Source organism: Oxyura jamaicensis, chromosome 1 (genome assembly GCF_011077185.1).
Source record: "Oxyura jamaicensis isolate SHBP4307 breed ruddy duck chromosome 1, BPBGC_Ojam_1.0, whole genome shotgun sequence".
Classification (NCBI taxonomy): Eukaryota; Metazoa; Chordata; class Aves; order Anseriformes; family Anatidae; genus Oxyura; species Oxyura jamaicensis.
Genome location: NC_048893.1, coordinates 108,221,581 through 108,237,189, shown reverse-complemented (window position 1 = coordinate 108,237,189; position 15,609 = coordinate 108,221,581). Strand labels below are relative to the sequence as shown.

Here is a 15,609-nt window from a genome sequence, read left to right as displayed (position 1 = left end):
TAGAGGCACAGAAATCTGATCAGCAAATACTTTTGTTTGTACCCGTGTGAATTCTTATCTGCGGGACTCACCTGGATGCCCAAGAGCTCAGTTCCCATCTGAACTCACTGACTCTATTCCTGTTCTTATAACTCGAACAGCTGGACACTGTTGAGGAGCAACTCATTCCCCTATTTCAAATCTCTATTTTAAGGTAAGGAGAATTGGAGTTCCCTATCAGCCTGCACTGGTGACAAACAGCTTGGATAACGAACACAGATGAGATGTGCAACCTGAAGAGGGCTAATGTTACACAAGGGAAATCCCACCCTGTAGCAATCATCCACCTTTTAGCTCACTCAGGGTTTATAGGCAAATCAGCAGCCCTTGCAAAGGAACAGCCTTTGACGGGAGAACATAAAGTCACTGGCAATCCTCTTGTCACCTTGGTGTTTTGCTGGTTGCTTTGTACTTATGTGTTCCTTGCTATACAGTGACCTCACAAACAAAGTCAGCACTCCATGGCAATCTTGTTCAAAAAGTACATATATTTAATAATGATAACAAATACATTTTTTCCCCTGGAATTTCCACTACTGTATTTCAATAAGTCCCCTACATGGTCACTGCAGTTTGACTGTACATAGCTACTGTCTAAGCTGGATACATGTTTATGTTTTAGCAGTGTAGTACTCATATATTCTCTATAAATATAATAAAAGATTTAACATTTCTGTTTTCATTCTGATTCTTACATATATTTACTGGGTTTTCACAAAAAATACATGTCTCTTTCCTGCCTCCCCCAACCTTTTATTGGGTTCCAAATAAACCTGAGTTTGTAATTCAAGTCAGTATCTGCCATCAGGTACACGAGCCTGATGCACACACACGACGGTGTTTCAGTTCTCCTTGCTCACTAGCTTTGCAGCGCAAACATGTTCTTAGTGTGAAAGAAAAGAAAATGGTTTGATGTTTCTAAACAAAAGGAAGAGTGAAAATGGACCCCTGGGATACACGGATGTTCTGTACAGATAGAAGATAGCAACTTTCAATCTCAAGATGAGCAAAAGTATTTCAGGGCTTTCTTAATAAGTTAGGATTTCTATGTATATAATTTTAGAGCTGCCTTGACTACCAGAGAGGCGTGTGTCCTCACATCCCTGAAGAGTACAGTAGGAAGCATGCAGGCTCCCCTGTACAACCCGACAGGCTGCTTCGAAGCTGAGGTGAAGGTCCCATCTGCAGGGATGAGCATTCATGCTCTGCTGGTTTTTCCAGCAAGCACTCAAAATACTGAACAGTCCAATTATCTGTGCTGTTAGCATTTGGACTGATTTTTATTTATTTTTTTTTCCTGCAGATTTTGGTGTTTAGCCTAAGCTATACTGAAAATGAGGAATATGCACTCAGCTATGTATGGGCTCTGCTGGGGACCCCTTCACCACCTCTGGTCGCCCTCCTCCCCAGTCCTTTTGCACCTCATGAAACTGGAAGGAAAGCTTTTCAGACAAGGGAATCTCTTCATATTTGTACAGAAACCAAAGCAGCAGGGCTCCCTAGTTATTTGCAGTAACACTGATAAAAATAGGGCGCGGGTTCCTACTGATGCAAAATCCCGATATTCCAGTAAAGACCCCAGTAAGAGGGCAATGCTTCTGCTGCCTCATTTGTGGAATGGCATGAGGTGGGTGGGCAGCAGTGGGGTACCCAGCAGGGAACCAGGTTAGTACAAGCTTTGCTGAGATGTCCCATATACACGAACACATATGCAAGCACAGTACAGACAAAATAAAAGCGTAGTCTTTGGCTAAACCTTCTAGTTTATAGGAAATGGTGAGAACACAAAAACAGAACCAAAAAATATTGCCAACCTCTCAAATGTATCATTTACTTAGAAAAACAAGACCAGTATGCAGAACATGTTGCCTTGTAAGAAACTTGATCTTCACAGCTCATAATGATACCAAATTTTTGGTAGCCACTGCATTACCAATCTTGCAGTATAAAACGGCATTGGTACAGGTTCATGTGTCCTTTGTTAGTCTCCTTAATTCACTGCAGTCTCTCAGAAAAGCCTTCAGGTATGTCCAGTGCTCTGTTGCTGTAACAGGGGCTAATGCAATCCTGCACGCAGGAGTGGAACTACAAAAATTGGAGGTGACTGGGTTGTTTAAACACAGCGTGTTGCAATTGGTATTACTGCCTAAAGCATCCACTTGCAAACCCATTACAAGAAAGGAACGGGCCTTCAGTGCGGTAAATCGCCATGTGATGTACCATGTTTTTAAATAATCGTGTTTCTTCTGAATGACATCATTAAATCATTTTCCTTAGAAAAAAATGATTCCATTATTAGCTACTTTATGTATTTAACTAAGAGCTGCTTTGACTTCCAATATTCCCACTTTCTCTAAATGTTTAGATCACCCATGTCTTTATTCAAGCTTCTACCAACTTTATCTTCTTGGCAGTGCTTTTTAGCAAGTTGATTTTGGGAACAGCATCTCGAGTTTTTGCACTTGTCGGGCCACGTGAGCAATGCCTGTAAGAGCACAACATACTGTGTGGCACAGGCAGGTGGAGCACGGACAGTCTTACCACCGGTCCTGATGGGACCAGCGCTCATGGCACCACACCTTGATGAATCAAATCATCAATGCTCGTCGTTCTTCCAACCTACTTACTGCAATACTAGATCACAGCAGCGAAAACACAGACTGACATGGCTCTTTCAAGACATGTTTTACTGTACAGTCAGATGCCAAATGCTAATATTTCTTAACAGCCCAAGCAGAGCCCTCTTCTTTCAACTTTATTACGTAGGACAACCCCTTCCTTACAAGCAGATTTTCTACGCTGGACAACTGTAGTGTATTACATAGCGACGGTAACATGCCTGTGGCTTTCCCCTCTTTTTAACAATTAGAAAGGCTAGGTCCCAGACAACAGCAGTACAAATCCTGGCCTGCCAGATTAACACTGGCCGCTGACAGCGTCTGCAGCATTGAAGGTGATCTGCGTGGGGCTCATCTGCTGCAGCTGAGGCATCCGTGCTTCCAGCGGCTTGTCGCTCGCCGACTGCATCGTCTGGTTCCTCTTCCGCAGCATCTGTCCGATCCCCATCATGGGGAACCTGCCCCTGCTTTTAACACAGTTAGGGCTGCCCAAGGGGTTGTTGGAAAAGAGCTGAGTGGGGGACACGGCTTCTTCCTTCGCGGGATATGCTTTTTCCTCATACGTGAAAGAGACTTGGGTGGGGTGGACGGGGGACGTACTTCCTGGCTGAAAAAGCGGGGACAGTGTCCTTTCACTTGAGCTTTTGTAAGGGAAATTCATGGGCGAGCCTAAAATCTTGTACTGGTGGGAGGGGGAAACCTGGTCTGTTTGGTCCTCTCTGTCGACGGACTCGAAGGAGTGCACGATATTCAGGATGAGAGGAGAGTCCTTGGCCCGGCCCCCAGCCCGGGCTGGCTCCTGCTGTGGGGAATCCTGCCTCTTCAGGAGCCGCGGGGTCCTGGGCAGCGGCGGCTGGACCTCCAGGTACTCCAGGGAGCTGGACGTGACGCAGCCCGTCTTGGTTGCCACGGGCTCATGGAAGGGGCTTAACCCGCTGGTGGAGTCTACAAAGCAACCAGAAAAGGAACCAGAAGAGCAAATGGCAATCAATGGCACTGCCTTCTCTGCCTGGTGGCAGACAGCATCGGACATCATCTCTAACAAATTTGCATGACAAATGTTCCAGCTAAAACAAACGGAGTTAGGGATACACTCAACGCGGCGCTGAAGAACCTGATCCTTGTTTGATACTCACACTGTTGTTTCATGGGTAATTTATCTGCCACTTTCCTCAAATGCAGGAAGGGCGCTTAAAGTGAGTAAGACAAGGACATGAAAAAGAAAACCACTGATGTGTCGTCAGCTGTTTGTAATAATTATATCCTCTAAGGCAATGCCTGAGAAATCTCACATTTCTCCTTTGCACGGTTTTAGCTGGGTCTGTGTACTGTATTCACTGACATACCTACAGACATAGGGAACAACAGTGAGTTAATTCCTAATGTCTCTACTTGCATTTTGGAAGAAAATCTGTTCTTGGTTTCCTACATGTAAATACGGAGTAACTGCATTGGCCAGACTCAGGCTGTTACAGTTGGAACAGATTTGCTGCACTGACTTCAGCGAGAATCTTCCCCAAGCAAGGACCGAATATAAATGGAACAATCTTTTCAGAATTTGGCCCAATAATACAAAACAGCCCATGGAGAAGATCTACTCAGTTTCTACAGAATGTTGGCACTCACGCCAAGCTAGTTGCAAGGAAAAAAAAAAAAAAGCGCACCACATTTTGCTGCGTTTAGGAAAAGCTAGCCAAGTAGTCTGCTTTGCTAGATTCCCCCTGATGGAAAGAATAGAAGACTGGCAGTTCATCACTGTCCATGATTTCTCCCACCCTCACACGAAGAAAATTACTGAGGTCTGCAGCCCTCGGGTCATAGCCACAAATCTCACATGTATGTCTTTTGAAAGGGATGGTTCTGGCAGAGGCTGAGACCTGAATGGGTGTATGGGGTGAAATCACGTGCGTTGAGAGTAGCTTGGGAAAAGCAGGCCGGGATTAATCTGACTAGTCTCTTTCCAAAACTGGTCAAAATTATTTGGCCGCTTGATTTAACAAGCGTCAAAACACAGTTTCCATAAGCAAATAAATGCTCTAGTGGAGATCTGGGTGATTTTCATGTTTAAGTTCAAAAAAGCAAGGAGAAGCCTAGAGAGGAAAAAATATCAACTGCTTATTGCCTGCTGTGCCTCACTCCCAAAAGTAGTGACAAATTCTGAAAAAAAGGTATTTTTTTTACTTTTTCACAAAAAGCATGTCCTATTTGTGACCAGCTCTACAGGTTGCTGCTGCCTTACAGCAGAGGTGCCCGTGCTGCCAGAGGAACACCATTCTGACACTTCACGTTGAAAGCATCAAGTGGTAACTTATGAAGTTATGAGAAAGACCATGAAAGCACCCTAAGCCAATGCCCTAAATAACCGCCTAACACCACAATCAGCATTTTAAGTCACCATATTTGTCTGTGCTGGTCTTTAGTTACCCTCCTTGTTCAACAGCCAGCTACGTCACCTTGCTGCTCCCCTCCACGTCCTGCCCACATATGCGCTCCTGCAGCCCCATTGTCCCTGCTGTCTGCTCTTTCCCCCTCCTCCTTTGTCCTGCCATCCTCAGAGCAGGTCCCACCCAACACTCCCCAGGCTGCCTCCTCCCCTGCATTATTAATGCTTTCCCTTCTACATCTGTCTCATCTTTTCCTGTTAATGCTTTTCCTCCTCCTTTCACTGCTTGAAATACACAATGGTTGGCAGACCCTGCCACTTTTCCTCTTGGCTGCTCATCTCCCCTCCCTCCATCATCAGCTGCTGCCACTGCTTCTCACAGGAGGCCACGGGTACCAGAGCTCTCCTCAGGGTCAGCAATTTCTTTCTGTGCTGCCCCTTATTCCTCTCTGAGCAAAACACATTTGTTGGCAGAAAGAAGCTCCCTATCAGCTTTGGTTTGTCAGTGAGCAGCCCAGCACTGATCTGGGGTGGGTGTTGATGCTTTCAAAGTGCCAGTGTGAAGTACAGATGATTTTGTACAAGCACATAAAAATAGGAAAGGATTTTTTTTTTTTTTTTAAATGCAGTGGAAATTCTGTCACATAAAAAGAGAAGTAAAAGTGAGGATTCATGACTGCTGAACATTGTCATGGTTTCCTCAGGATGTTTTGTTCAAAGTTTGACTACATTATTCCATCCCCGTTCACATCACCACCTCCAGAGCAGGCAGCGAACGCAAGCACACGACTGTTTACTAACAACCATATGCCACGTAAGACACTCGTATTGGTACAGGCAGACCCATTCACAGGATGGCACATGCGCACAGAGACACGCTGGCATTTCTCTCACTGACCTTTCTCTGCACCTCCAGCCTTGGTAACTTTTCGGTCCCTCAGCAGAGCCTTGGTGTTCTGTATCTGTGAGATAAGACAGGAAGAAGGCTGTCTATATGAAACTGGACTTTTCTCAGCTTTCTTTGGGAGCTGACGGTGAAGAATCTCCCCTTTCTTTTCTTGCTCTTTGAGTTTTTTGTCCTTTAGGTTGTAAAACAAACAAGAACAATTTGGTTTACTTAAAGAAGTTTCAATGTCCTAAACCCCCCAGAGCTATAAGCACGCCACTTACTGAAGTCAGATTGAAAACAATATCTTTACAAGGCACTCGTACAGGTTACTCAAAATAACTGCATCTTCCACATCACATTTTCCTCTGACCCGTTTGACATGGTGTCAGGGTTCCCATCTGCGCTGATACGCAGAGGAAAAGGTGCTTTCAGAAAATTAAGGAAAATGGACAGCTTTCTGTTCAGAGGCCATTTGTCCTAGGAGACCTCATTCAACCAAGTAGATGCAGATTTGCGCTCTTTCAGATCTGAAATATGCCTGCCCATTTAAACACACAAAAAAGGTCTTTGATTTCTGTTTATTGCACTTCTCTGATATTTCAAAAGGTGAGCTGCAAAGCTTTAAAGAAGTTTAAACTCTCTGAGTCATTCATCTCCTCTCTGGGCAAGATCTGGAGGAACATGGCCTTTGCTGTGCATCCACAGGCTCTGATTCTACGTGGGGTTGCAAACATGGACATCCGAAAACATATTTTTGATGTCCAGTGATGACAGAGAAAAAACAATACTCAGGCTCCAGCTTCTGAAGAGTTGTTTTACAGTAAAAATGCACTGTATCTTTTCAACAGGAATCGCTAGGTTCTCTGTAATACTCCTTATTGGCCACCGATTTCAGAGGCAGCCAAAGTTATTATTTTACTTCTAAAACTCAGGCATCCAATTTATGGCTTGTATCTTGCTATCACTCAAAGACTTCAAGAAATTCCCACTTCTCTTGAAGAAACTTGTGTGCTTTTTGGTTTTAGATGTGAATCTCAAAGAAGCGGGGCTTTTGTTTTGGTTGCTTTGGGGTTGTTTCTTTAGAGGGGCATCTCTAAGATGCAAAGTAATGTGCATAAATGTGAGGGAGGAAAATAAAGATGTACAAGACATTTTGCTTGTTTGTTTGTTTGTTTTGTCCTCTAAACAACTCTGGAAACATGTTAAGACGCATAAGACGAAAATAACTGGGCAGCACACATTTTGATCGTTGCCACGTCAGACAGAACTGGGCCCACTGCACAGATGGTGTCTGGGCACTGCTGGGCTCATTGATCTTTGAATTTTCGGACGTTACAGAGTCAGAAGGAAGAGCTTCAGGAAATCACAGACTAAGACTTTAGTTTTATTACAGAAGCTGTGAAGTGACTGGGGAGAGAGAGAGAACCAGGGACCCTCTGGGCACTCCTTCCCATCTTCCTCCCCTCCGTGTACAGCCACACACCCATTTTTTCCCCAGCCTTCTCTCCACACATCCCTTATTCCCTCCAGTTTATTTTCCTTTAGCCATCTAAAGCTGGCTAACTCTTCCACAGAAACTAACTGACACTTTCTGGAGCTGTCATCGCTTCCCTTGTGTTATCCCTCCTTGTTCACCTGGTGTCTTCCCCCTTGCCTTTAGGGGCTGTAACCACGTCAGGCATGGAGCATTTATTCCTCCCTGCCTGTGCTATGCCTGGAACAATGCAATGTCTGATCAGTCCCAGACGCTATCTTGGCGAGCACAGTCACTATTGATGACAATGAAATAATAACAGCCGTAATAACAACAATAGCAGTAATAACAATAATGCTGTGTGAATAACCGTCTATGACAATAAAGCCAGTGGGAGCTGTGCATTTAATTCTGAGCCCACCAAACTATTTTTTTTGCTTTCAAGGCTGTAAAACTCTGCTGCCCAGTTCAGCAGAGACTGGGTTCTACCAGCTATCTTTTTTTTTAAAGGTACTTGTGAGGGTGAGACCAAGTGGTGACTTTATAAAGCCTACAGGAGCCAATCACGATTGTTTAAGGGCTTTTTGCTATTTTGGATGGGTGAGGATAGAATTTGCATTTTGGCTGCTGCAGCATCTGTCAGAACGCAGGATGTTGCAGCGCTGCGATCATTTTAGCCTAATGGTGTGAGAGCCAAGCCCGAACTCCTCACTGCTCTCCTCTCAAACACGTGCCACGTGCCCCTGGCTTCGCTTTCACACTGCTGTAATGTTTTATAAGCAGCAGGAACACAGTTGTACTGTACAATTAAAGCGCCGATGAAAAAGCAAATGCACACATCCAGCATTAGCAATGAATTACTTTACCCTGGATGAATGTTGTAAATAGCCTTATTTTTAAAATTTACCAAGACTGCTTCTCTTTGATGATAGTGGTGGGAGGGGAAACGGCCAAAATCCTGAACTCCCAAGGTGCTGCGTGCTATTATATTTTAAAAAGGAAAGGAAGTGTTCCTTCAGGGGAGTTATAAAAGTTCACTCCTCCCCGTGCTGTACGCAGCCGTGCAATGGCATGCTGTTGCACAATGAAAGAGTTGTGCCGGTATGTTATACTTGAATAGGTTCGGCATTACATCAGCCTCTGCTATTTCCTGTCCTGACCTCGACCCTAAAATCTATCCTAGGCCCGGCAACGAACTTGGAAGGAAGATAATGGGTATTTGCCTTGGCCTTGCCTAATACTGTGATAGGACAATGACACGAATTCTTATAATTACAAATTCCTCCAGCCTGAGCCCACCAGCTACTTGGAGGGCAGCAGATACCCCAGTACCTGTCCCCTGGCTTTGCTGCAGGGATGGCTGCTCATCACCTGAGCCCTCTGCAACAAAAAAAAGAGGCAGACAGACAGACAGACAGACTGCTGTCTCCCTCTGTACTTCTACACTGCCCAAGTGCTCTGAGTGCTCAAGTGAAGCCAGCCTGCAAAAACACCCATCTGCTTCACCCTGACTGCAAGTCTCCTCACTCTCAGCCCCAGCTCACTGTTGCAACCATGCCAATTTAGGAAACTGAAGGGAAAAGAGGGTCTGGGCATGTCTGCTGCACGCGTGCTGTGCTGCCTGCCCCAGCAACAGACGGCGCTGCTGGCAGGCAGCCCCCGGCCCCTGGAAAGTCCTCATTTCACATGATGGGAGTGAGGTGGGAGAAATTCAGTCAGCTGCTTCTGCTGAACCCGACCACCTCTCTCCATGGCATTTCCATGGCAACACACAGCGACACTTCCTTTACATTATCTGCCCAGGGACCAGTACCTCCCAGTTCCAGTCTGGAAACAGGGGATAGTAAGGGGACCCTACCTACAGCCCACAGATTTCTCCGAGCTTATGAATTCTGCATCTCTGGGTCCCAAAGGCACCCACTGCTCCCAGCAGCACGATCCAGACACTTCCATGGCTGGGTTCCCGTCCCCCTGGAGGCATTTTAGAAGAAACATCTCCCACAATTACAAGTGGCAGGAGCATCTCAGGGTCTGTGTTCACCCAAGCGTGCTGTTTTAACCACCCTGGTACAGCAAGTGTGATGCAATCCCCACATGTAAACACAGCTAAAGTGATATAAACACGCTTTATATTCAGCTATGCCCATGAAGAAAGATATTATACTGTATTATTATCACAGTGTCTGCACTGCGATTGCTTCAAGGTAACTATTTCAGGAAAGAAAGGACACCCCCTCATCCCCTAAATAGCTACACTGGGACTAACTCTGAATGCAGGAAGGGCTTCGGAGGGAGCCTTTATCCCTAACTGTGCATACAAACAAAACTGGGGTCATACAGTGACACCATCATTAGTTTTCAATGATTCTTACGGAAGTCAAACATCAGCTCCCTTCCAGGGGCGTGGGGATTTCAGGAAGAGCACAAAAACAGAGCATGCATCTCTCTCCTGGCTATGTGCAGGTGCCCTGACAAGCCTTGCTGCAGAACTGCCTGTATGTGGCATGGATGCAGACACAGTGAGCCAGCCATGCAAGTGAATTGCCACAGAGTGTTTTGAAATATGAGATTCAATGAGCCTACCCACTGCTGACACACGTTAAGTAAGGTGGTTCTGATTTATGTAAGGAAAGAATAAGTACTTTGCCCTGATATTTCCATCTGGCTTGCAATTCAGCTTTTCTATTAAATTTGCAAGCAGTCTTTAAAATAAACAAACCAGGCCATAATACAAATCTGTTCCTGCAGTTAGATCATCAATCCAACACTGAAGAGTAGCTTTAGAAGCAGGTAAACTCTTCAGGAATACTGTTATTTATGTTGTTAGATAGGACTTGCACAGTTCACGCAACCCTTGTAATTTTAGTGCTCAGCAAAGAAACAGCCAAAGAAGAAAAATCCACGCAGGGGAAGCTTCTTATTATCTGTTATGTACTCCTCTAATGTAAATTACCTCCTCTATGGCAGGCAAAAAGACTGGAGACAGACAGAGTGAAAGGTAATCTGGTCAAATCTTTCCTCTGGCCAAGGGAAGTGCCTCACAACACAGTGGGCTAGTTCTGCATCAGTTCTGCTGAGAAGCAAAAATTTCACCCCAAAAGAATCACAGAATAGTCTAGGTTGGAAGAGACCTCCAAGATTACCAAGTCCAACAAAGAGTTTAGTACTAGTACAGTTTTACATTTTCTAGGAGTCAAGTCAGGACATTGCACTCTGCTACGCAGATCTGTGGCAAGTCACAGGGGAGAAGGAACCCCGGCAGTCACACAGCTCTCTGCCCTGCACCACCAAGGTCTTTAGACTTGAGGCAATGCAATTATACTCTTCTTCAGCAACTCATAATGAAACTAAGGAGCCCCCTGAAGAAGTTTGTGTTATTTTGCTAAACAGAGCATTTAGTTTCCTCATGAAAGCTGAAAGTTGTCTTTAAACCTCCCCCTAAGGGGCTGCTGTTTGTTCCTTCAAAAAGAAATGGAGAGAATTGCCCTGTGCAGGCAAGACCACAGATCTCTCTTTTCCTTCACAGCTCCAGAAATTCATTGTCTTAATCCCAACAGCTGGGGATCCTCAACTTCAGCCTGCTTTCAAAGTACCTTAAGAAGCTTTAATGAGCTTTACCTCATAGGAGTCTTTATTTGCCTTGTACTTTTCTATCTGGTATAGCTGGTTCTTGTGGCAAATGTTATCCTGGCCTTCAGACTTCTGTGGAGAGAGAAGCATGGAAAATTAAAGTATATAAGACAATTAATGAAAGCTAACGTTTAGCTACTGCTTAATGGACCACATCCACTCTTGGTGTTCAGTAGAGTCTCATCAACTTACGGATGTGGTGAATTTGGTCCATTACATTTTAAATATCATCGACAGCATCATCATTAAAACACGCTTGCTAAAAGAACTGAGAAGAGAAAAACTAACGTGCTGTTGGAGATAATTTCTCAAAGAAAAAAACATGCTAAAAAGAAAACTCCATACACAGAATCATAGAATGGGTTGGGTTGGAAGGGACCTTAAAGATCATCTAATTCCAACCCCTTCTAATAGACCAGGTTGCTCAAACAGTATACAACCCACCCTACTGACTACAGAAGTCATGCTGGAGCCTACAGACTCTTAACTGTTTAAGACTTCTTTCCAGACCACAGATAACTGTGTGGAGAAATAGCCATGGGTGCAGCTTGTCTTGGTGCTCTTTGCCCATCCTAACCCTTGAGCAAGTGCCATGCACAATGTGGCTTGGGAGCTCAGCTCCCCGAGATGTACCAGACAGGATGGTGTGGTAAGGTGAAAGCTCCCTTTCAGCCATGAGCAGAACACTCCTGCTGCAGAGGGAGGGACGCACAGGACACTGCAGCCTGGTGGCTCTCAGGCATGCCCCTCCAGGGCCTGGGCACAAGTGGGCTCCCAGCTGCATGAGCTTGGCAGGTGTGCAGCACTAGCACTGCCACTGGATTTTAAGGAGAGTAGCACTAAAGAAGAGAGAAAATGACCTGGGAGAACACTTGCAAAGTCAAGCGGGCCAGACTGCATGCCATGCTAGATACAGCCTGCACAACAGCCTACCTTGGGGTGGCAACTGTACCATTAGTTTTTTATGGAAAGATCTTCAAACTCATGAAATCATGAGACATCAAGCCTATAAGCAATTACCTATAAGCAACCTGGGGAATTATCATTGGAAATAATGCTTTTAGTTTGAAGGAATAAAAACTCAGGCAATGCCTTGAGATCAAATGCCAGAGAGCAGGGAAACTTTAAGCACTTTTTTACCCTCTCACCTGCTTGTCCAAAGAATCAACACCAAGCAGTACTTACCCTAAGGCTTGCCAAATAGCGCTCCAGCTTCTTATTAAGCAGAAAGTAGATGGCAAGCGTGTGACTTGCCCTGTTTGAGAGCACAGTGTTGATGACATCACTGTTCTTGTAGCCGAGCTTCTCAGTCATATGGAGCAGCACACTTTGACTGAGGTCCTCCAGGTGGATTCTGCAGAACGAGAGAGGAAGAACATTGCTTGCACTGTCCTCCCAGTGAAAGAGCCTTGTTAGCAATGGCAGAGAAGAGACCTGAAAGGCTCAGTAACATGGCTGTGACGAGAAACGCAGACTACTTGGGAACCATGCACACACTGTGGTAGCTGAACAAACCAAGCTGAAGTGACCTCACATCCTACCACAAATGAAATGGCACTGCAATGCCCAGTTTATCACCCTAGATCTGACCAGTGAAGACCATCAAGATCATCCACCGGGTTTTGAAGGAAAAGATGTAAAATCCAACTTAGGTGGCTACCTTTTCCTTTCTGAAACAACTCTTTAAAAGACACTGCAGTGTTCAGCTTCACCCCTCACCTTTTGCATAATACTTATGCACTAGGTAGCTAGAGCATTTCGCCCCAGGGAAAGGTGACACACAAGGAGGGTTATTACAGCAGCTCTCAAAATGGTAAAACTGCTGCAATTCTCATATTGGTTAGAAGCAGAAATACAACATGAGTTTATGGACGCGCTTTTCTGTAAAGTCCATGATAGACTTAGCCAAGGTAAGAAATGCAGTACAGCAGGCTGTGGAAATAGCAAAGCACTTTCACAGTGTAAGTTAAAAACAATTTTTCCAAAGAACTCTACTCCTATTTAGACATATAAATATGCTGGCCAGATTCCCAGATGTACCTGTCAACTCCCATCCATCTCCAAAGAAATGCTGGATTTTGTCTGCTTTCTAAAGGTTATCCTTTGCACGCAATATCAAGCCTAATATTTGGCTAAGGCAACTAAAGGAAGCTTAGATTATGAGCTTTTTTAAAACCTGCTTTCCCCCTTCAAAAGGATAATTCTCTACCTTTCTCACCCCTGCTCTTCTATACCGCTGTCCTGTACACCTGTGATGTGAGGAATGCCCAGAGAGCAGTCTGGGTCTGACATAAGGACTGAGACAAGATGAAAAACAGAGGCTGGAAAATCTCAAATGTTTTCCTTTATTCAGCATGCTAATGAACATTCATTCTGCAGTTAAAAAAAAAAAAAAAAGCTTGGGTGTTGTTTTTTTTTTTTAAGTTCATAATCAAAACTTATCTTGGCCATTGAACATTAAGACATTTGGACAGCAAAAAGAATTCAAGCAGTTTCTACTCGAAGTGCCCAGCAAAATGGGATATATTTGCTTGCCTCTTTAACAAAAACAAGCTCATAAAAAGCCTGAGAAAATATTTGCCTGAAAATGCATCTTCTGCTGTTCTTCTACCTTACCTTCATGTTCTCCCCTTTCCTACAATGTTGCTGCCTTGGAAACAATGGTGGTTACCTCAAAATGGTAGAAGAGGACTGCAAGAACAGAACATAGTTTCTTGTGTGTGCTATAAAAAGCATGATTAAGAGAGAAAGTGATTCCTAGCATATTTGGTAGTTGATTTTTCAGAACAGATAACATCTTACCCACATTTGCAAATGAACAGAAACTTGAAGAAACCCTGTTGAAGCTGACTCTAGCAGTACTTTTGCAGGAAAACGCAAAAGGAGGCAAGTCAGGTCTTTAAATATTTCAAACTTTGCAGTGTTTTCCCCATAAGGTTTTAGTAATGCTCTATAAATTCTAGGTAGGTCAAGCTTTGGGCATAAACTAATAAAACTAATTAATTTTTAATTAAATTAAAATAAAAAATATCAAAAAAATGAAGGGAAAGAAAGAATCATTATAGCTTTTATCCTTTACAGCTTCACTGACTTCATCACAAAACCTGTGTTCTGAAAGAAGTAGATATTTTTCTCTTATTTTCAAGTAGAAAAAATAAGAAAAACTATGGAATGAGAAAAAAAATGTAACTGATTTATTTAATAGTGATATCCTCCTCATATTGATACTCCCTTTAAAAGTGCCTTTAATAGAAAAGGATTATGATCATCACTATATCCACATATATGCATGAGCAAACATGTGCCCTCTCTGTAGTTCAGCACTGCATTTTCTTCCATTCTTACATTTCATTTGCCTGCCTTTAGGAGGGAACAATTAATGGGCACTCCATAAACAGCACTGCACTGCTATTCTACCTAATAGAGGTTGGCCTCTCTCGTAAATCTCTGACATAATTGCACCAGAGAGCAAGCTCTAAAGTGACACCTCCACCACAGCCTGTCTAAGGGCTGTTATCGTCAAGCTAAGAACTCAGAAACCAAGGCATGTAAATGTACCTAGAAATGCAAAAGAATTCTGAAATCACATTTAAGCCATATTTCTTTATTTCCTCTTCTGCAGCTAAGACAAACGCAGCAAGAGAATTAAATCACCCATGCAGCTCTCAGTTACACTTACATTCACTTAACAGATGCCACGTTTAGCAGATTGATTAGGCTCATTATGACAGTGATTTCATTAGCTTAACGACTCATTCAGTTTACACTTGTTTTCCCTTTCTTTACCATACAATGTTCATATGTACAGTGCACTTCGGTACAGTCCAAAGCACCATGGAAACTCAGATTTCCTTTTGTTGCACAGCACACTACTCAAATTAACTCAATTGCCCTTAAATTTCAGGCAGTAACGTTGAGATAACGAGTCTGTCTGTTCTCTATCTTATTTCCTGCAAAACAATCATTCTTACAGGCCATTTTTATACTCTGTCCACGTAGGTCTGAGGATCGCAGGCAGCCAGCCTCACAATTGTTTCAGTGGATGGCTCTAGTGATGGCACCCGTTGGAGAACAAGCATCCAAGCTGCTCAGCAGATACCCAGCCATATTTTGAGAGCGAGAGACATCATTCTCCTCAGGCTGAAGAAATGCATAGTCAAAGTCATTCTCTACAATGCTATACTTAAATTGCTAACTCAGGAAGGGAAATGCCTGCTGCTAAATGAGGGCACCTCAGATCCCTATACATATAGAGGGGACTTGGGTAGCAGACAGGACTGTGATCTATAAGCCAGCTGACAGTAATATTGAAAGGAAAGACCTCCAAAAATTCCTGAAGGCTATCCTGAGTTTTGGGACCCAATTTGATCTCCTGACCTCAGTTGTCAGCAGTATCAAGCGCTTCAGCAGTAAGAGACTAGCACTGTAGGCGCATCTCAACCCCACAAGGTTTGGACCTACAGCTCTGAAACATGACCTGTTCACCTGGCTAGCAGGTGACCAGAGGGGAGGGCAGGTGGGGAGGCAGTTTTGTGGCCTCAAGTGAATGCTCAAGCCTGTGTGTATGCATGGTCTG

At 44.1% G+C, this 15,609-nt stretch overlaps 1 protein-coding gene across 2 annotated transcripts in view; it reads right to left on the bottom strand.

Moving 5' to 3' along the window:
* Positions 1-509: 509 nt before the first annotated feature.
* Positions 510-15,609, bottom strand: part of HUNK (hormonally up-regulated Neu-associated kinase) — a 57,399-nt gene continuing 42,299 nt past the window's right edge. Inside the window, exons 7-11 of one of the 2 annotated variants that reach the window (XM_035315608.1) lie at positions 12,219-12,387; positions 11,022-11,105; positions 5,939-6,119; positions 1,369-3,602; positions 510-1,336 (exon numbers count right to left, since the gene is read on the bottom strand). In XM_035315608.1, the coding sequence (XP_035171499.1) occupies positions 2,956-3,602; positions 5,939-6,119; positions 11,022-11,105; positions 12,219-12,387 (1,081 nt within the window). In that variant the 3' untranslated portion in view covers positions 510-1,336; positions 1,369-2,955. The remainder of the gene's footprint in view (positions 1,337-1,368; positions 3,603-5,938; positions 6,120-11,021; positions 11,106-12,218; positions 12,388-15,609) is intronic. The other variant, XM_035315610.1, reaches the window with a different exon arrangement.